The 21,794-nt window shown below is 38.5% G+C and overlaps 1 protein-coding gene across 3 annotated transcripts in view; it reads left to right on the top strand.

Moving 5' to 3' along the window:
- Window positions 1-21,794, top strand: part of HELB (DNA helicase B) — a 63,640-nt gene that overhangs the window by 34,893 nt on the left and 6,953 nt on the right. For all 3 annotated transcript variants that reach the window (XM_029206438.1, XM_029206437.1, XM_029206439.1), the window contains 7 exons: window positions 3,021-3,198; window positions 4,601-4,742; window positions 7,359-7,513; window positions 10,836-10,917; window positions 11,782-11,841; window positions 12,986-13,214; window positions 14,035-14,178. In XM_029206438.1, coding sequence (XP_029062271.1) covers window positions 3,021-3,198; window positions 4,601-4,742; window positions 7,359-7,513; window positions 10,836-10,917; window positions 11,782-11,841; window positions 12,986-13,214; window positions 14,035-14,178 — 990 coding nt within the window. The remainder of the gene's footprint in view (window positions 1-3,020; window positions 3,199-4,600; window positions 4,743-7,358; window positions 7,514-10,835; window positions 10,918-11,781; window positions 11,842-12,985; window positions 13,215-14,034; window positions 14,179-21,794) is intronic.

Below are 21,794 nucleotides of genomic sequence, written 5' to 3' on the forward strand. Positions count from 1 at the left end.
GCCCCTCCCGCCCCGGCGGGTGAGCAGACAAGCCTCTCGGGCTGGTGAGTGCCGGTTGGCACCGATCCTCTGTGCGGGAATCTCCCCGCTTTGCCCCCCGCACCCCTGTTGCTGCGCTCTCCTCCGCGGCTCCGAAGCTCCCCCGCTCCGCCTCCCGCAGTCTCCGCCCGCGAAGGGGCTTCCTAGTGTGTGGAAACCTTTCCTCCTGCACAGCTCCCTCCCACTGGTGCAGGTCCCGGCCCTATTCTTTTGTCTCTGTTTATTCTTTTTTCTTTTGCCCTACCCAGGTACGTTGGGGGGTTTCTTAACTTTTGGGAGGTCTGAGGTCTTCTGCCAGCCTTCAGTAGGTGTTCTGTAGGAGTTGTTCCACGTGTAGATGTATTTCTGGTGTATCTGTGGGGAGGAAGGTGATCTCCGTGTCTTACTCTTCCGCCATCTTCCCCTCGTCCCCGGACAAATTCTTAGAAAGTACACTCTCCCAAGACTATATTGTTGGTGAGAACGTAAATTGGTGCAGCCACTGTGGAAAAGAGTATGCTGGTTTCTCAAAAACCTAAAAATAGAACTTGGCTGAATACTGTCTCCATCCTTGCTGGTTGTTTCGTATTCAATAAGTTATTTAGCTTCTCTGTGCCCAAATTTCTTGCTAGTTCTGAAAGCTAGCAGTCCAAAACAGAGGTCACAGTGTGTCAAGGTGTCATCAGGGCCGAGCTCCTTCCCGGAGGATGCCGACATTTCTTGGATCGTGGCTTCCTTCCTCCATTTCCAAAGCCAGGAGCTGCCACGCTCTCACACCTCCTCACTCTGACACTGACTCTTCCAGTAGGCATTTATTGAATGTCTTCTAGATCCTTGCCTTGTGGTAGCTAATCACTTAGATCAGTGCCACTCAAAACAGCCAGTCTATATAAACTGTTACTGTTTGCAGTGAGTTAGGAGCTTGTGCCAGAAAGTAGATCAGTGTACCGCTTCCTTCATTGAGAACGTCTTATTATGAAAAAAAAAAAAAAGTCAGGTAAACTAAAGTGTATGCTTAATGCTGTAGTTAGTTTAGATTCTGGCACATGCCCTGTTTCTCAATGGGACTGGTTTCAAACATGAGTCCACATTTTGTAGAATGAAAGCTCCGTCAAAGTGAGGACTTGGATCATCTGGTTTAGTGCTTTATCTCCTTTGCCTACAACAATGCCTAGCAAATAGTAGTTGCATAATAAAAATTTCAAATGAATTAAGATGCTTGAAAAAAATAGCTTTGGCTATAGTTAAAAGTCATGAAGTTTTAAACTTGTAAAGAGTTGGAGAGTTTCCTTTAGCCCTGATCTGCCATTTTATAGATCAAGGAACTTAGTCGTTGGAAGATTTCTGAAGGAAATAATAATTGAATTGGAGTCTAATGGACAAGGAAGCTCAGGTAAGGAGAAGAACATTTTATTTAAGGGAAAGGCCTTCCCAGAGGCATTGAGGTGAATGATCAAGTGCATATAGAGGGTTTTGAGGGGACTGCGTTGATTGGAATGAAGTCTGTGTATTCTAAGATAATGGAAATTACACTTGGTTTAGACCGGGAATTTGAGCTTTAAAGTTTGTAAAGTATTTTGCCATTTCATTAAATCCTTGACAAACGAGTGAAGTGGGTAAGTGATGTTATCTGCATTTTACAGGAGAGCCATTTAAAATTTGGGTGTGTTAAACAATTGGCCCCAAACCTTAACTGAGTGCAGAGCTAGCACTGGGATTCACATTTCTGACCTCCCAGCTTGCTTCTCTTACCAAGATGCCATGATCCCTTCATTTACTACAGACCTTATATACCTAACAAAGAAGCTTGGACTTGATTTACTGGGGAGCCATTTAGGTTCCTAAGCAAGAGAGTGAAATGAAGAAAGCAGTTCTAAGGAAGGCTACCAGAATCATAGACCCACGAGCCACCTCAGAAATTGCTTTTGCATTACTTTTATTTGTCACGTGAGTGGGCATGATCCTAGAGCAGTTCAGTGTAGCTCATTGGTGGAAGAGTCTTCTGATCAGTTTATGATTTTTTCCATTACGCCTTCACTTCTGTTTAGTCTGAAGGATTGAATTAGAAAAGGAGAGGCCAGAGAGGGATCGTTACTAAATTTCATCTTAAGTTCCAACTCTGATCAATTGGTAGTATCTTAATATCAGGTTGGGATGCTGGGAGGACATTTCTGAAGCCATGTTTAGGCTCAGGAAAGAGTGTAAGGGCACAGGAGAGGCATTGAGGTGGCACTTATGCCACTTAGCTATCATCCTTGGGCTAGGGATACCGGGTTTAGCAGAAAAAAATGCAAATAATTTTTTAGTGTAAGTGAGCATATATAGATAAATGCATACAACATAGAAACATTTGTGGAAATGGTATACAACAAAACATTTAACATTCTCTGGTTGTAATTTTACAAAAAAATGTTTCCCTCTTCTGTATTTTTTTAAATAGTACATATTATTACCCCTGTAATAAATAGTTTTTTTAGTTGTCTTGGTGGTGGTTTTTTCAATGTTGGGGACGTAAGGGAGTTTAGAATACTAGGAGAAAAAGTAGTATTTTCATAGTTTGGGCAGGCACCCCCTAATTTCCAGAATGGAGTGTTACAGTTGGCAGAAGAGTGGGGCTTAAGTGTTTGGGCCATCTCAGAAGGCCAAGAGAAGGTTTATTTGGGGCTAGAAAACAATAGGGAGCTCTGTCTGGTCAAGAGTGGTAAGAGAGCAGTTGGGGTTCTTGCAGTGGAATGGTGCTGTGTGAGAAGCTTGTTAAACACACCAAGTACTCCCTAGGAAGCAATGTTTTGAACTATTTCATCTGTCTTTTCTGGGATTCATCCTATAACTTTTGTGTTCTCTTTCTTTAGTCTGTTTCCCTGTGTTACTCTATGTACATCCTCCCTGTCCCTTCCCCATTTAAGAGTTTTGTTTTAAAAGAATATGTTGTTAAAAAAATTTTTTTTCTTTTTTGGTAAATTTTATAACCTGAATTTTAAAATGCCATATTTTGCTTGTAGGTCAATTATAGCTTCTACTTATGGGAGACAAAAACAATGACCAAGGACATGCCATGGAAATTTTCTTCGGTTAGAGTTCTGGTTGTGGATGAAGGGAGTTTGGTATCTGTCGGAATCTTTAAATCAGTTTTAAATTTACTGTGTGAGCACTCCCAACTTGCTAAGCTTATTATCCTTGGTAAGTTAAAATATTGTTGGAATCCTAATTGTTTGGTTCAAATTATTGTGGTTAGTACGTTCTTTATACCATTTCACTGTTTTAATATCCATATCCTACAGGCGGGAAGCCATTTCTCAGACCCCACTCTGAAGCCACTCTGAGTTCAGTCTGACCAGTCTCTATCAGCTTGGGTGGCTCTTTGTTTTGGCCAGGATATCAGCAAGCCTAGGTTGTGAATGAAATAGAGTTGTGAGGAGTTACTGTAATTACCTAAATGGTGACTATTAAAATAGTAAAATTCTCACAGACTCAGAGTAAATCAGGATGTAGATCATTTGGAAGTAATAGAAAGTCTTGAATTATAGACCACTTAAAAGTAATTTTACGATTTCAAGCTAGTAATTCACTTTAGACCTCACCAGCCTCACAAGTCCTTTCCAATTCCGGTGAGATTCAGTTTGATGCTATTAGGTAGTACCGATGTGTAGACCATGTTTTTTAATGGAGGAAAAAATAGAATTGCAATGAGAGAATCAATATATTTATAAATAACTGTTTTACGTATTTGAGGATATTGTGTAAGCAGTTGGTTTTATTAATAGCTTAAGCATTCTTTCAGTTTCCACCAGAAAATAGTTTCTCTTTTCTCTAAGGTTTGCTTGTGTGTTTAAAGTAAAAAGATTTTTAATAGAGCAAAATGTTATCATTACATTACTGAATTTATTATCAAATGCACTGGGTTTGTTTATTTTGCATTTTGTACGTTAAGTTTATTTGAGGCCATAGATTTTTCCATGTTTAGTAAGACATTGAGCAAGATTGAATAAGTGACTAAATTCTAGATATCTAAGGCCTGTTTTTTCCTTTACCTGTTGGTGAAAATATATGCCCCAACAGTTTGCCTGTGTTTATAGATATGAAAAAAGTTCATGTTTTACCTTACTGTGTTATCACTATTTTTTCTGTCTTATATTGTTTAATTGGAATTTTTTTTGTTTTGTTTTGTTTTGTTTTTTTGCGGTACACGGGCCTCTCACTGTTGTGGCCTCTCCCGTTGCGGAGCACAGGCTCCGGACGTGCAGGCTCAGCGGCCATGGCTCACGGGCCCAGCCGCTCCGCGGCATGTGGGATCTTCCCGGACCGGGGCACGAACCCGTGTCCCCTGCATTGGCAGGCAGACTCTCAACCACTGCGCCACCAGGGAAGCCCAATTGGAATGGTTTTTGTTGTTATTGTTGTTGTTGAATATTTTTGAAGACTTAATGTTCTTAAGTAATTTTAAACGAAGATTTTTTTCGTTTTTCCTCAGAGTAAGTCTTTATAATTATAGCATATATCAGTAGGGAGAAATAAAAATAATTTCTAAATTTCCAGATCCCAGTTACATAAAACCTACTCTATGTATTTTTCCCCCTTTTAGGTGATATTAGACAGTTACCCAGTATTGAACCTGGTAACTTGCTGAAAGATCTTTTTGAGACTCTCAAGTCAAGAAATTGTGCTATTGAACTAAAGACAAACCATAGAGCAGAATCTGAACTAATTGTGGACAATGCTACGAGGTATAATATAACTAAAATTTTGCATTTTCTCTCTGTCGTATTAGAAATAAAGGTAAAAAAAATATTAGCTTTTGAATTAGGGTGATTCAGTGCAGTATGTTCACTATGCTCTTTTAGCAAACCTTTTCTGTCCTTCAGGTATATGTATACCTTTTGTCCCACAGTTAGAAAAGCAAAGTATTTTTCATTATTGATCCAAGATAAATTAGTGTTGAAATTTAAGTATAAATGTGTTTTCCTGATTTTAAAAGTATATATAAAGTTGCATCAGGCTTAGAGACCAGAATAAACCCAAGGGGAACAGAGACTTGGAAATGAATTCATTAGAGTTCAAGGGTGACTTGGGAAGACATTTCGTGTAATTTTTATAAGGGGAGCCCAAAGCAAAAAAAAAAAAAAAAAAAAAGCAAAAGAAAAGGTATTTTACTCCTTGATGAATCCTGGTGGCACCTGAGGCATATTCCTCTCCTTAAAGTAGGAAAGAATCCTTCTCTTTCCTTAATCTTTGCATAAGCCTTTAGAGTAATCCTCTGTAATAGATGTGATGGGACCACAGAATATTAAGAGACTTTTTATTCATTGGGCCAAAATTTATCTTTGTTTTTGACTCTTACAAGGTGCTGTTTTTGTTTGTTGGTTGGTTTTAGGTTTCATTTTCCCTTTATTGGCTGTAGTGCATACTTTATTTCTGTATCTGCATGGAATTATTTTGGTTCTACCTTATCACTGTCCGTTATTTGGGGAATTATAGGGATCATGGGGCAGTCAGCTGAGTGGCAGGGGATTATAGTTGATTTGAATAAAAATTTAGCATAGGTCCTGAACTGTTGCTAAGATCACGAATTTAGCCTGAAACTTCATTGCGTTAGGTCTTCTTTGTACAACATTTTGTGTGTGTCTGTCCTCCTGCCCTTGGACCTGCTGTGTATCCATCTGGGGCTTAGGACCTGGAACTAGATTTCTGACTACACTTGAGGACAAAAAATGACTTACTAGATAACGTAGAATTAAATTGGAAGGTAGATTTTGCTCAAAGAAGTGCTTTCTTTACGATGATTTGTTTTCTGTCAGAAGAGTTCTTATTTCTTTAATGATGGATGAAAAACTTATTAGCTTATGTGGAGGTCTTTGCAGTAGCTATTGGGTTCAGATATTTAGCACGACAGGGTATTGTATTAGACTACAAGATGCAGTTTTTGTTGCTTAAACATTTTCTTGGTTGGATGTCAGCAGAAACTAGAATATTCAAAGCCTCCTATCTCCCTGCCCCATCTACCCTGGAAAAGATAGTGGGTGTAGAGGCAGAATGGACAGGAATAGGGTAGATGATATAGGTTCGTACTGGGACGTTAAGAAAAATAATGCCGTTGGAAGTGTAACTATAACTCTTCTATAACTCTTATCTATAACTCTTCTGCTCCTACCTAAAGTCCACCTCAGTTTTGGAATGTTGGTGGATGATGGGTCATTTTAAAGTCTAGAAATCTTGGAAGAATCTAAGGCACATTAGGTTTCTTAGAACTCAATTTTATCTGAAATTTAGGATTTCCTTTTAGTAACCCTTTCGATATCTTTTGGGCTGAGCTGTGCTCCTTTTATTATTCTTGGTCATTCTTGGTCATCATCACCAAGTGTTTAATGACAGAAGGATCCCAGTGATACCACGGAAAAGCTTCTAGAGCTAGAAGTATGTTACATGTCCTGGGTCAGAAGCAAAGCAGGAAATCCATGGTGTTTCTCAGTACCCCAAATTAAATCTGGGTTAGTTCCAGCAGGGACAGCCTTCTTCCCTCTTTCTCCTTTCCTCCCTTCCAGCCCTGTTCGGAAGGATTGAAAGATGACACAGTAGGGTACTATTCCTTTGATAGCTAGGCTGCTGTTAGATCTTTACAGGGTGTCAGTTTTCTTCCAAATAACCAAGGAGGGACTCCAGTATGACAAGGCCCCCGGCCTTTACTGTGCTTTCTGATATGACTTGCTAGTCTTGGGGAATACAAGAACAAAAGAATGATGATGAGAGAACAGAAACAAAGAGAAGATGTGGATACTTGGTTCAGCTGGGAACATGAGACCATATATATGATATATACAGAAGAAAGGAGAAAAGAAAGAGTATGATGTAAATGTATGGAAAAGGCCCCAAAGAGTTCAAATTAATTTAAATAGAAAGGAATATGGAGCCCAGTGGGCCCAAATTTCCCTCCTAGCTACCCCGCTTTTTACCTCTGATCTTGGACAACCCCACTGTAGTTAACTACGCCTCATGTTGCTCATCTGTGAAATGAGGATAATACCTACTTGGTTTGGTTCTTTAGCGGTCTGGAGAAAAGTAGGTCAAGTTCTCAGAATGTTGCTTAGTAAATTCCATGACAACTTTTTCTAATACTTTTAATGTGCTAGGGGTAGGGGACTGATGGATAAAAGTAACATTATGGTCTAGCTAAGTGTATTTTGAAACTCATTTACTATTTATAATGCATATATGGGTAGCCCTTTTACCCTGTTTATGACCTATTCACAGATATTAATTCTTGTAATGACATTATCTCTGCTCATATGTGAAGATACATTTTTGGATGCTAATGCTGTTAGTGTATTATTTTACCTTTATTTAAGAATCTCGAGACGCCAGTTTCCAACATTTGATGCAGAGCTGAATATCTCTGATGATCCAACATTCCCTGTCTCAATACAAGATAAATCATTTATTTTTGTTAGACTCCCAGGAGAAGATACCAGTTCTCAGTTCTCAAAAAGTAATCATCACTCTTGTAAGTATAAACTTTTATGTTATATAGGGTTAAATATTTCAGTTTTGTAATATAGTTATTAAATGACTAGTTATAATTTTGATGATAAATATTGCTAGCAAAACGTTAGGCACTGAAAATAAATAATTTATTAATCATCAAAAGCAGATGACTTTAGCATTTTGTAAAGAAGTAAGCTCTTGACACATGCATACTAAGGGCTTAGTAAATATTTGTTGAGTAAATAAGTGGATGTAGATAATTAGTTTAAAATAAAGCGAAGCCCTAAGTAATCCAGGTTCATTCAGGAGAAAGCATGTCTTAACGAATGAAGCTTTTCTTTTACAGCAAATACTGTAAAGGTACAGTATTTGCTGGAAAAGTACATTTGCTGGAAAAGTAAAGACTACATTTGTTGTTTTGAGTACATTTGCGAAACAAAAGTAAAGGCTGTCAAACTCTTGCCAAGCTGAGTTCCTAACAGTTCTGTTTCTAGTAAAGTGGACAAACATCACTTCTAATTGTGGGTGTTAGGATGACAGCGTGGCAGGGCTGAGGAAGTGCACGGGATAGGGAATCTTCTGCCTTATGTGTACGACCCATGTCTCATCACTCTACTATTTGTAAAATGGGAGTCATAGTGACAGTGCGTGGGGGACAGTTGTGAAGGTTGAGGGCGTTCATAGGTTTTGAGGAACTATATGAATGTTAGTTTTTTGTGAATAATAGGTATTAAATTATCTGCTCCAAATGAATTTATTTAAATTGAATTTATTTATTTATTTAAACAATTTGATCTTTATATTATAAACTTAGCAAGCTTTTTTAAATTGTATAGTGGTTTACTCAGAATTGAATTAGTGAAAATTTAAATGATTTTTATTGAGGATTTATTGTAGTTGCCACAGTTCTTCAAGGTATATCCTTCCTCCTTAGCAGCTTTCACTCTGCATGTGAAATTGACATTCAGCTTTATCTGTAAGCCTGTCCTCCTTTGTGTGTCCCCATCTCAGTTCCTATGGGTTAGTGTTCATTCACATGTTACATTATTCTTTTTTTAAATGAGCTCATGTAATAATAGGATTCTGTAAATGCCTTTTTGGCTTTTTTTTTTTATTATTGTAGAAATCGTTTATATTCCTTAACAAAAGTCAAGTGATACAGAAGTGTTTGAAGTAAAAATTATTTCCTTTAATCATCCCCTGTCCTCTTCCCCTGAATCAACCCCATAAAGGTCACGTCTATAGGAAGAGCTTGGAGTTTCTCTTTTTAAACCGTATTATATCCATACACAGACATATATTAGTTTTACATAATTTGGTTTATAAGCTGTGTATTGTTTTTTGACTTGTTTGTTTATTTTTTTTTTCTGCGGTACGCGGGCCTCTCACTGTTGTGGCCTCTCCCGTTGCGGAGCACAGGCTCCGGACGTGCAGGCTCAGCGGCCGTGGCTCATGGGCCCAGCCGCTCCGCGACATGTGGGATCTTCCCGGACCGGGGCACGAACCCGCGTCGCCTGCATTGGCAGGCGGACTCTCAACCACTGCGCCACCAGGGAAGCCCTGACTTGTTTTTTATTACACATGTTGTGAGTAATTTATAGATAATGTTTATTCTCTCCACAGCTTACTTAGTTCATAGTAGGTATTAGTACAGGTGAAGAGAATGAGACTAAGATGGTTAAGAAACTGGCTTTCTTTGCCACTCCATTTAGATCTACCTAAAATATGTTTAGTTTTATTTCTGGTACCCATTCTTTACATTAATGAGAATGTACTTAAAAAAAAAGTTGTTTCAGAATGGTAGTGGAGCTTAGCTGGAGCTGTTTTCTATCTTAATTGCAAACTTCAGCTGGAAAATGAGCCTCTTCTTTAAGATAATTGAATAAATTACTCCTTAGAGAGGCATATAGTATTTTTTCGTTAATAATTAAGTGTTATTCTTTAATACTTAAGTAATAAGTATTTCTTAATAAATTACTCAGTTATTCCCATTATTGAAAGGTACAGAGGCCTAAGACAGGCTTCATAGCTGGGCAAGAATTCCAGAGATGTTAAAATATGAGAAGAAAATGCGTATCTTAGAAACAATGAAGTACAGCGTACGTATTGATCTGGGAGATGTAGAGAGAGTGAACAAAGCAAGGAGCAGAACAGCGTGATCCTGTACGTGTGAAAGAAACCAGTGTTTTGTGAGACTTTTGGCAAGCGGGGCTTGGCTGGTGGTGAGCTGAGTCTTGGACATTTTTTAATGATAATCCTTCCTTCATCTGAAAAATGAAGGGCTCAGTGAGCAACTGATTCAGTCTTCCTAGAGCAGGGATCAGGGCTTTTTCATTCCCTTGTGATTTATCTGCTACGAGGGACCCAAAAGCCTGGAATGTTTTTACCCCAATTTTTATTTCTTCTGCCTCTCCTGAGAAATGTTCCCCAATTTGTAACATTGCTGAGAGAGGTTAGAGGAAGCCTGCTTCTCAGTGCTCTGTGAAGGACAAGCTGTAAGTGGACATTATCACTGTCAACGATCTGAGCTCTAAAAGAGGGAGGCTGGTCACACTACCCCACTGGAAAATTTCTTTTACTTCCAAGAGCCTCAGTTTCAGGTTGTAACAAGGATGTAATCAGTGGTGCTAATTAAACTACTTAATAGCTGGTAGGGTCTGGTCACTCTACCCTTGGATGGATGCCCTTCCTGTGTCAGGGTTAACCTTTTAGTTGCTGAATCATGGGGACATCTGGGGGCTCTGGAGGAAGGAAAGACATGGCTGGGGTGGGAGGGAGGGCACTGTGGTGTTTGGGGAGTAGCTATTTTCTAGTTAAAACAGAAATATCTCCATATGTTATACTGGTATGTAAAAGCTAAATGTCGGCCCTGTGTATAATAATACATACATCATGTGAGTATTGTGAAGATTAAAGATGAAATCACATACGCAAAGCATATAGATTCTCAAATTATAACTCATGACCACTAGTACCACCAGAACTTAAGACAGAAAGAAGTCTTACGTTAGTAGTTATGTTACATATTTTGTCCTCTTGCTCATACTTTAAATTCAGCATTCACAAACCATCAGTAAATATGCAGTGGTGATATTACAAATTAGGAGCTGTCCTGGCTAGTGATTGAGGATAGAGTGTCTGGAACCGTCACCTTCATTCTCTTTTCTCTTGCCCCTAGCTGATGAAACAAATGAGGTTGATGCTCCCATGGTGAACTTGTATCCCATTTGGTGAGATGTTTTCCTGGACCCCTTAGCAGGAATTCTGAAGTAGTTTCTCCATTGAAACAATGTTATAATTTAGTGCTTTGCTGTGTTAACTTTTTTCTCTTGAATTGTCAGATTTATATTCTGCAGTTAGTACTTTACTCAAAGAAAAGGACCTAGAAGATGCAAAAACATCACAATTTATTGCATTTAGAAGGTAAAGCATTTACAAAATTTTGGTGTTTTTAATGAAGATTTTAAATCTCATACCTTATGAATCTAGGTGCTGTTGGAATGGGAGACTGGTAGTTCATCACTGTGAATTCTCTCTCTTATTTTGAGGTATTTCTTGGGTACGTCCAGCAGAAGGCAGTTTCTAAAGAGGGCTCTTTCTTTTTATTGGCCACACCTTGCAGCTTGTGGGATCTTAGTTCCCTGACTAGGGATCGAACCCAGGCCCTTGGCAGTGAGAATGCTGAGTCCTAACAACTGGACTGCCAGGGAATTCCCTAAAGAGGTGCTCTTTCTACCAAATAATATATTTGGTAACTCATAGGAAATCTGAGTGGAAGAAAGGGTTAAGATCAAAATTACAAAATACTTTTCCTGGAGAAAGTCCTAGAAACTTTTTTTTAAAAAAAGATTTATTATTTATTTATTTATTTATATTTTATTTTTGGCTGTGTCGGGTCTTAGTTGCGGCGTGCGGGCTCTTCGTTGTGGTGCGCGGGCTTCTCTCTAGTTGTGGCGTGCGGGTTTCCTCTCTCTAGTTGTGGTGCGCAGGCTCCGGAGCGCGTGGGCTCTGTAGTTTATGGTACGCGGGCTCTAGTTGAGGTGAGTGAGCTCAGTAGTTGTGGCACATGGGCTTAGTTGCCCCGTGGCATGTGGGATCTTAGTTCCCCTACCAGGGTTTGAACCTATGTCCCCTGCATTGCAAGGCAGATTCTTTACCACTGGACCACCAGGGAAGTCCCAGTCCTGGAAACTTTTGACAAAATCCAGTATCTCATAATTGTTGGTAACAGAAATCCACACAAAAGAGGTTCCATTAAGGTGACCCTTGTATTTTTCTGTGTTCCAGGCAGGACTGCGACGTGATCAACACCTGCTGTTGCAAGCACTACACGGGCCGTCTAATCAAGTAAGGACAGTGCTTCCTGGATTCGCCATACTTTTGTTTGTTTTGACATTTATCACTGTAGCCGCATATTTTAAAATCTTTTTTCTCCTTTGTGAAGTCAAATGGTATCTTCAATTAAATATAATATATATCCTTAGGAATTGACTATTTGGTAATCAGGGTAATAAGAAAAATAAAGAATAAAATTGTCCCTGTGGTTTCTTACCTCTAGCTTCTCCAAGATGAGTGTGGAGAATTCAGGGCAATTTTTCAAATTAGAATGTGTGTGGAATGTGTACAAGAACCTTAGCAATAGGGTGCCTACAGAGAGTACCTTAGGTGGACTTTTATCAGGGAAATAGGAGCATAGAAAAGCCACTCTATTCACACGTAGGACAGACTAACTCACTTCTCTGGCATTTATCAATACCTACTCTTTATTAAGTGCAGAGAACCCAGAGAAGTGTAAATTACAAGAGGAGCTCCCTGTTTATTGAGGAAAGACAAAAAAACCCACGATAGGTAGCCCAACAAAGGGTTGAAAAGCATAAGTTTGGGGCCATCCAGTCTGGGTCACAGTAACTGTGATCTTGGGCAGGTAATTTCACCTTTCTATGTATGTAAAAGAGGACACTTACCCAGAATTTCCCTCATAAAGTTGTAGTAAGGATGTAATGAAATAATATACCTAAAGCACTTACCACGGTAACTGGTATTATCACCAGCACTTATTTGATTTGCTGCTATTATTCTGATAATATAATTATTACAATAGCAATATGTGTAAGTGCTGTAAGACTTGAATTGGGGTAGTGATTAGAGAGATTGGAGAGGAGAGGATGAATTTAAAAGGTAGAGTCAATAAGATTTTTGGTAACTTTTGTAATATAAAGGCAAAGAGACATCAGCCTTTACGCCAAGATTTCTAACTTTGAAAAAATTCCACTGGGAAATGTCACTGAGTTTGAGGTGCTGCAGAAAGTGTAGATAGACCACAACTGAGGGAGCCTGATTTCTTGTTGACCTTTGGAGAACAAAAGTGACGTAAAGAGACTGTGGAAATAATTTTGAGAACTGGATCAGATCTGAGTAAGAGTCAATGCTTAAAGAAAATGAAATTGAGGTTTTCCCAACTCTGATGCTGTATTATTATTTTCTAACCCAGAAACCATCAGAATAGACTTGAATTTGGAGTTGGTGATAAAATTTGTTGTACCAGGAATGCGTATCTCTCAGACTTACTCCCTGAAAATACCTTCAACAGCCAACAAAATAATGAACTAAAGGCCGGTGGCGAAGACTTTAATGGTACTCCTCATGGTTTTGCTAAAAATAAGCATGACTTTGAAAGTGGTATTCGACTCTGCAATGGAGAAGTATTTTTCATAACAGAGGTAAATGATAACAGAAAAATAGTACCTTTTTACCTATGAGGGATAGATTTAGTTTTCTTTTTTTGCCCGAGGATTGATTCAGAATTTAATCATATCAGAGCTGGCATTCTTCTTCTATAATTTTTTGTTAAGGATTTTTGCATCTGTGTCCATGAGGGATCTTGGTTTGTAGTTTTCTAGTGATAATCTTGTCCGGTTTTGGTGTCTGACTAATGCTGGCCTCATAAAGTGAGTTGGGAAGTGTTCCTTTCTCTTACATGTTCTGGAAGACTTTGTGAAGAAACATTTTTAATAAGTTTGAAGTGCTTGAGTAACAAAAACAAGGGACAAGTGACACACTTATTATATTTTACAAAGCATCACTTGCTTGGTTGCTGTGTAAATGTAGGAACTATAGAAGTGATCACCTTGAATTTGTCCTCATTGTATAAATACGCTTTTAAACTTACAAGTTTATTCTTTAAAATCTGTGAGGAAAAGCAAACTCTTTGCAAAAAATACATGCAGACTTACATAGTCAGTGCAAGAAGTGAAATGTATAGTCTTCAAAATAAGAAAGACAACACAGACTGTTCTCCAAAGAGTCAAATTAAGGTTAAATTTCAAGGACCAAAAACTTCCATTTGTGGTTATTAAAATATTTGGGTGTGTCTGTATTCAGTTGATGCTCAAGCATAGATTTTAAGCTTTTTGAAATTCTTAACAATTATACATGCTATTTTATTTATAAGGTGCTTGCATTTTATGTTCAACCCCAAAACAGACCTTTACAGTGTACATATTTGGAAACATACAGAACAGTTATTTGTTTTGATGACAGGATAAAACTGATATAACTTTTGGAAAGAAAAGATTTTTGACCATTAATAATATGGCTGGCTTCGAAGTAACTGTGGATTTTGGGAAACTAATGCAATATTGTAACATAAAACATGCATGGGCAAGAACTATTCACACTTTTCAGGTAAGAATGGACTTTTATAAAGCAATTTAAATAGCTTGCCAAGATAGAGTATCTTGCATTATTTTCTTCCTAAGTTTTGTTGCTTTTATTATTTTTTTAATTAGGAAACAAAATACGCAGAAGTACAGAAACTACTGTACAGACACTAATGTTTTGCACTGTCTGCTTCAGAGCTGTCTTTATTTTCTGGGTCTAAGACATAGTTAAAGCCTCATCCTGAAGACCTTCCCATGTCTCCCAGGAAAAGAGCGGTCAGGACCAGAATAACTGAATTTCCCTCTTGCTTCCGTCTCCAGTGTCACTTGGCATGGCACTCTTACTGATCTTGCCTTTATTTAAAATTTTGATATTTTGTTCATTGTGGATCTGTTTTGCTCTAAATTTTAACTTTTAAATTATTTTCTTAAACTGAAATATAGTTGACTTACAATGTTTCAGGTGTACACAAAAGTGATTCAGTTATACGTGTAAATATATATGTATATATATTTTCAGATTCTTTTCCATTATTGGTTATTACAAGATATTGAATATATCAGTAGTGCCCTGTGCGATATAGAAGGTCCTTGTTGTTTATTTTATATATAGTAGAGTGTATCTGTTAATTCAAAATCCCTAATTTATCCCTCCCCACCCCTTCCTTTCCCCCTTTGGTAACCATAAGTTTGTTTTCTATGTCGTGAGACTGTTTCTGTTTTGTAAATAAGTTCATTTGTATCATTTTTTTAGATTCCACATATAAGTGATATCATATACTTGTCTTTCTCTGACTCACTTCACTTAGTATGGTAATTTCTAGGTCCATCCATGTTGCTGCAAATGGCATTATTTCATTCCTTTTTCTTTTTTTTTTTTTTTGGCCGCATCGTGCAGCTTGTGGTATCTTAGTTACCTGACTAAGGATTGAACCTAGGCCCGGCAGTGAAAGCACCGAGTCCTAACCACTGGACCGCCAGGGAATTCCCTATTTCATTCTTTTTTATGGCTGAGTAGTATTCCGTTTGTGTGTGTGTGTGTGTGTGTGTGTGTGTGTGTGTGTGTATTTATATATATATATATACACACACACACACACACACATACGTACCACGTCTTCTTTATCCATTCATGTGTCGATTCACATTTAGGTTGCTTCCATGTCTTGGCTATTGTAAGTAGTGCTGCTGTGAACATTGGGGTGCATGTATCTTTTCAAATTAGAGTTTTCTCTGGATAGATGCCCAGGAGTGGGATTGCTGGATCATATGGTAATTCTATTTTTAGTTTCTTTTTTTTAATTTTTAAAAAATGCAAGTAACTTTATTTTTTGTCCATGCTGTGTGGCTTACGGGATCTCAGTTCCCTGACCAGGGATTGAACCCACACCCTCAGCAGTGAACGTGCAAGTCCTAACCACTGAACCGCCAGGGAATTCCCTATTTTTAGTTTTTTGAGGAACTTCCATACTGTTCTCCATAGTGGCTGCACCAATTTACATTCCCACCAACAGTGTAGGAGGGTTCCCTTTTCTCCACACCCTCTCCAGCATTTATTGTTTGTAGACTTTTTGATGATGGCCATTCTGACTGGTGTGAGGTGATACCTCATTGTAGTTCTGATTTGCATTTCTCTAATAATTAGTAATGTTGAGCATCTTTTCATGCGCCTGTTGGCCATCTATATGTCTTTGGAGAAATGTCTGTTTAGGTTTTCTGCTCATTTTTTGATTGGGTTGTTTGTTTTTTTGATATTGAACTGTATGAGCTGTTTGTATATTTTGGAAATTAATCCCTTGTCGGTTGCATTGTTTGCAAATATTTTTTCCCAGTCCATAGGTTGTCTTTTCATTTTGTTTATGCTTTCCTTTGCTGTGCAAAAGCTTTTAAGTTTAATGAGGTCCCATTTCCTTATTTTTGCTTTTTTTTTTCCATTGCTCTAGGAGATGGATCCCCAAAAATATTGCTGTGATTTATGTCAAAGAGTGTTCTGCCTATGTTTTCCTCCAGGAGTTTTAAAATATCTGGTCTTACATTTAGCTCTTTAATCTGTTTTGAGTTTATTTTTGTATATGGTGTTAGAGAATGTTCTAATTTCGTTCTTTTACATGTAGCTGTCCAGTTTTCCCAGCACCACTTATTGAAGAGACTGTCTTTTCTCCATTGTATATTCTTGCCTCTGTTGTCATAGATTAATTGACCATAAGTGCATGGGTTTATTTCTGGGCTTTCTATCCTATTGGATTGATCTGTGTCTTTTTTTATGCCAGTACCATACTGTTTTGATGACTGTAGCTTTGTAGTATAGTCTGAAGTCAGGGAGCATGATTCCTTCAGCTCCATTCTTCTTTCTCAAACTTGTTTTGGCTATTTTGGGTTTTTGTGTTTCTATACGAATTTAAAAATTTTTTGTTCCAGTTCTGTGAAAAATGTCACAAATGTCAAATTACCAAATGCTGGTAATTCGATAGGGATTACATTGACTCTGTAGATTGCCTTGGGTAATATGGTCATTTTAACAATATTGATTCAATCCAAGAACATGGTGTATTTTTCCATCTGTTTGTGTCGTCTTCAATTTCTCTCATCAGTGTCTTACAGTTTTTGGAGTACAGGTATTCTGCTTCCTTTTTAGTCCTAGGTATTTTATTCTTTCTGAAGTGGTTATAAATGGAATTGTTTCCTAATTTCTCTTTCTGATAGTTTACTGTTAGTGTATAGAAATGTAACAGATTTCCATATATTAATTTTGTGTCCTGCAGCTTTACTGAATTCATCGATGAGCTCTAGTAGCTTTCTGGTGGCATCTTTAGGATTTTCTATGTATACTATCATGTCATTTGCAAATAATAACAGTCTTACTTTTTCCTTTTTAATTTGGATTGCTTTTATTTGTTTTTCTTCTCTGATGCTGTGGCTAGGACTTCCAAAACTATGTTTAATAAAAGTGGCGAGGGTGGGTATCCTTGTCTTGTTCCTGATCTTAGAGGGAATGCTTTCAGCTTTTCACCGTTGAGTATGATGTTAGCTTTGGGTTTGTCATATATGGCCTTTATTATGTTGAGTTATGTTCCCTTTGTGCCCACTTTCTGGAGAGTTTTTTATTTTTTTTAACTTACTTATCTTGATTGCTGAGTTTCTTGGTATCCTCTTAAGTTTTGTACCCAAAGCAACTGGCTCATTTGCCCTCCCCTCATCCCAGGCCTTCCCACCCTCCTCAGAGGTGATTTCTGACCTGAATTTGTCTGTTCATATAGAAACAAGGTAACCAAGTTTTACATAAATGGTATTGTATTGATTATATATATTTTTACAACTTCTTTTTTATTTATTTAACCAACTTTATTGGGATATAATTTACAAACACATTTTAATTACAAAGTGGGATGGGTTTTGATAAATGTATCCCCTTCCTCTACGCTTGTGAGGTAATTACTTTTGATTTGGGAATAATTTTAGATTTATGGAAGAGTTGGGAAGTTAGTACAGAGAGTTCCCGTGTACCCTTCGCCCAGCTTTCCCTAATGTTAGCATCTTATATAACTATAGTATATTTGTCAAAACTAAGAAACTACTATTGGTACAGTACTATTAACTAAAAAACACACTTTATTTTGATTTCACCAGTTTGTCCATTAATGGCCTTTTTCTGTTCCAGAATCTTATTCTGGACACCACATTGCATTTGCTGCAACTTGCTTTTCAACTTTATTTTAATATTTTTTAATTCTCACAAGTTATTTGTGGCTCTGTTATTTATCTCATTGTTTTGAACTCCTCTCTCTGCCATTGTGTTGTTTTGGTGACAAGGCTGCATCCACTTTCTTTTTTTTTTAATATAAATTTATTTTATTTATTTATTTTTGGCTGCGTTGGGTCTTTGTTGCTGTGTGTGGGCTTTCTCTAGTTGCGATGAGCGGGGGCTACTCTTCATTGCAGTGCGTGGGCTTCTCATTGTGGTGGCTTCTCTTGTTGTGGAGCACAGGCTCTAGGAGTGCAGGCTTCAGTAGTTGTGGCTCACAGGCTCACTAGTTGTGGCGCACGGGCTTAGTTGCTCCACGGCATGTGGGAACCTCCCAGACCAGGGCTTGAACCTGTGTCCCCTGCATTGGCAGGTGGATTCTTAAGCACTGCACCACCAGGGAAGCCCCCACTTTCATTTTTATGTAGAAAATTTTATAGGTTAGACTATATCCTCTAATAGTAGGCAAACATTAATTAGCATAGGGTTTTTTTTCCAAAGTGGATGGTGTTTTATTTATTAACTTACCCCACCCCAGTTCCAGAAAGAATTTGAAATGGCTTACAAAAAGTGCCCACAGTTGAGCATGATTTTTTAAAATATAAAGAAATGCATGTCAGGGACTTCCCTGGTGGTGCAGTGGTTAAGAATCCGCCTGCCAATGCAGGGGACACTGGTTTGAGCCCTGGTCTGGGAAGATCCCACATGTCACAGAGCAACTAAGCCCGTGCGCCACAGCTACTGAGCCTGTGCTCTAGGCGCTGCAAGCCACAACTACTGAGCCCACGTGGCACAACTACTGAAGACTGCACGCCTAGAGCCCACGCCCCGTAACAAGAGAAGCCACTGCAATGAGAAGCCCGCGCACCACAATGAAAAGTAGCCCCCACTCACTGCAACTAGGGAAAGCCCTTGTGCAGCAGTGAAGACCCAACGCAGCCAAAAATAAATAAATAAATAAATTTATTTAAAAAGAAAAATGCATGTCAAGTGGAAAATAAAGTTAAACATGATAAAAGGATTACTGCCAAGAGTGGATTGAATGCTGATATGCATACTGTCCTATTTGCGTGTTAATGTAGACTGCAGATTCAGCTTTTAAGTTCCCTTAAGGCCAAAGTTCCCAAAGCGAAGAGAGAAGCAGTCAGTTGACTCTGTCTACTAGGTTAAAGTAAATGAACAAACAAACAGTTGTTGAGAAGGGCAAATATTCCTAGCTGTGAGATCTGGGAGAAATTTCTCCCATGGATTTTTATGATGGGGACTCTGGAATTCTGGAAACTCATATTCTTCAATTTTGGGAAATTTTCTTAAATAATTTCATTATCTCATCCTCAGATTTCTCTGCTTTTTCTTTCTAGAACTTCTACTGTATGGATATTGGACCTCCAGAACTGGTTACCTGAATTTCTTATCAGCTCTCCTGTTTTCCAACTCATTAATGTTTTGCTCTATTGATTTCTTCAGACTTATAATCCAGTTTTTCTGTTGCATTTCTAGACAAATAAGTAGTGAAGGGTTTTTATTACTCCTGGGTGGAGATTGGAGTAGATATCTTGGAATGTTCTTTTCATTGAATCTGGCTCTTATTTCATGGTTGAAATAATGTCTCTTACCGCTGAGAACATTTGTGATTGTTGTCTTCTATCAGTATAGTTTGTTCTTCAAGTTCAGTTGAGCTCAACAAAAATGTATTGAGTCAGACTCTCTTCTCTGTGCTTGGTAATAGGTCAGTCCATGAAATAGTCAATGATACTTGACATTATGAGGATTATATTTGGTAAGGAAGAGGATAGAGACAGATGTAATTGAAAAAAATAAGTAAACTATGTATTATGTGAGAAGGTGGTAAATGCTATGGAAAAGGGGTGGGGGTGAGGTGCAGTTGTAATTTTAAATAGGTGGTCGGGGTAGGCCTCACTGACAAGGTGGCATCTGAGCAAAGATTTGAAGGAGGTCATGAAGTTAAACCATGTGAATATCTGGGACAAGAGCATTCTAGGTAGAGAGAATAGCCAAGGCCAAAGTTCTAAGGTGGGAGAGGCTGTCCAGCAGCTTTGAGAAACAGGAACAGCAAGGAGGCCAGTGTGGGAGAGTGACAGGAGATGAGGTTAGAGGAGTGATGTGGGCCAGGTCACCTCCTGGGGCCTTCTAGGACTGTGTTATCCAATATGGTAGGCAAATCTGGTCCACCACCTGTTTTGGTAGATAAATTTTTATTGGAACCCAGTCCCACATTCATTTACATATTGGTTATGGCTGCTCTTGCACTACAAAGGAAGAACAGAGTGGTTGCCATAGAGACCATCTGGCCTACAAAGCTTAAAATACTGATGCTTTGACCCTTCACAGAAAAAGTTTTTTGACCCCCACTCTAAGGTCCATATAGACTTTCAGATTCTAGGTCCACAAACTCATGAAGGGCATTAATGGTTTGTGTCTATTCATACCAGTTGTTGAGTTTTAGAACAAATTTACAGAAGTAAATAAATAAAACTTGCCTCCTTTAAGAAGTTTGACAGTTCTTAATGATTTGAGGAAGATTTAAGGACATGGGCAAATGATTAATAGCAGGTTGTGAGGTGAAGGTAGGTGCCCATGTCCCACTTTCGGAGGACAGCTTTGGCTGACAGTCTAATTTTTATCCTCATTCACTCAATGAGACACCTGATAAAGAACAGTGAGCAAGACAGATGTGGTCCTGCCTTCACAGAGCTTACAGTCCAGTGAGGAGTACAGTTAAGAAGGCAGTTGGTGACAGTCCAGTCAGGTAAAAATACTGTGATAGAGGAAGTACAGGGCGCTGGAAAGTACATGGATCAGGCAGCTAATCCGGAAGTAGGCCAGATGGAGGCCAGGGACTGGGGAGCACAGGCAGGATCACAAGCAAGTTCTTTGTGCTTGAGGGAGCCTGGCTCATGGGAAGGAAGGGGGAAAGGAAGGAGGAGAAAGGCCAAGGCTGGCTCTTGAAGGGCTGTAGGAGCCATATTAAGGAGTTAGGACTTTTTTTTTTTTGAGAGCCTGGGAGCCATTAATGGGTTTTAAGCAGAATCTGATGTGACTAGATTTACATTTGACAAATAGCACTGTGGCTGCTCTCTGTGAGGACAGTGTATTGCAGTAAATGTGGGTACAGGGAGACTGATAATGAGGCTATCAGATTTTTCTCAGTGATATCTAATTGATGATTAAGAACTCAGTTAAGTTTAGGTAGACGTTTACCTGTTTACAAAAATACAGTGTAAAGTATAAAGTCCATGGGGGCATGGGGGGATGGTGCTGTATATCTAGCATATGTGTTTAACATTTGTAGAATTAAGTATCATTTACATTCATTTCTGAGATTCGGCAGCATTGGAAGGAAGTATTTATCAAACTTTTATAATCTGAGGAGTTAGTTCAAACTCTCTGTGCCCAGCAAGGTAGAAGTGCTTGGTAAGTACAAGGTTTTTTTTAGTGCAGGTGTGTATTTTCTACCTGCCTCATCTTGTTGTTTGTCTCCCCACAATTCCTCTTTCAGGCGGAGGAATGTGGGAGCGCTGGGAGAGAGAATGGCTCCAACCCCTTCTTAGTTTATGTTGGCACTGAAAATACAGGGACTAAGAATAGCCACAATTTGTTATTGTTTCCTTGAAATTGTTTTCTCACAGTTACATGGTGACATTGAGCATTTTTCTTGCCTGTAGTATAGTTCTTGGTTTGTTACACCCAAGAAACAAAGGTTCGTCATTCTCTTTTGTCTTATCTTGATAAGAGTAATAAATGGTTCAACGTTGGAAAAATACGGAAAGTAGGAAAAAAAAAATCATCCATAGGCCCTCTGTTTGGAAACAGACTGGTTAAATTTTTGGTAGGATTCCCTTCTTGCTTTGTGATTTACTTTGTTTTTGTTACATCTT

The sequence above is a fragment of the Monodon monoceros genome, unplaced genomic scaffold (assembly GCF_005190385.1).
Source record: "Monodon monoceros isolate NGI ecotype Baffin Bay Population unplaced genomic scaffold, NGI_Narwhal_1 Super_Scaffold_6, whole genome shotgun sequence".
Taxonomy (NCBI): domain Eukaryota; kingdom Metazoa; phylum Chordata; class Mammalia; order Artiodactyla; family Monodontidae; genus Monodon; species Monodon monoceros.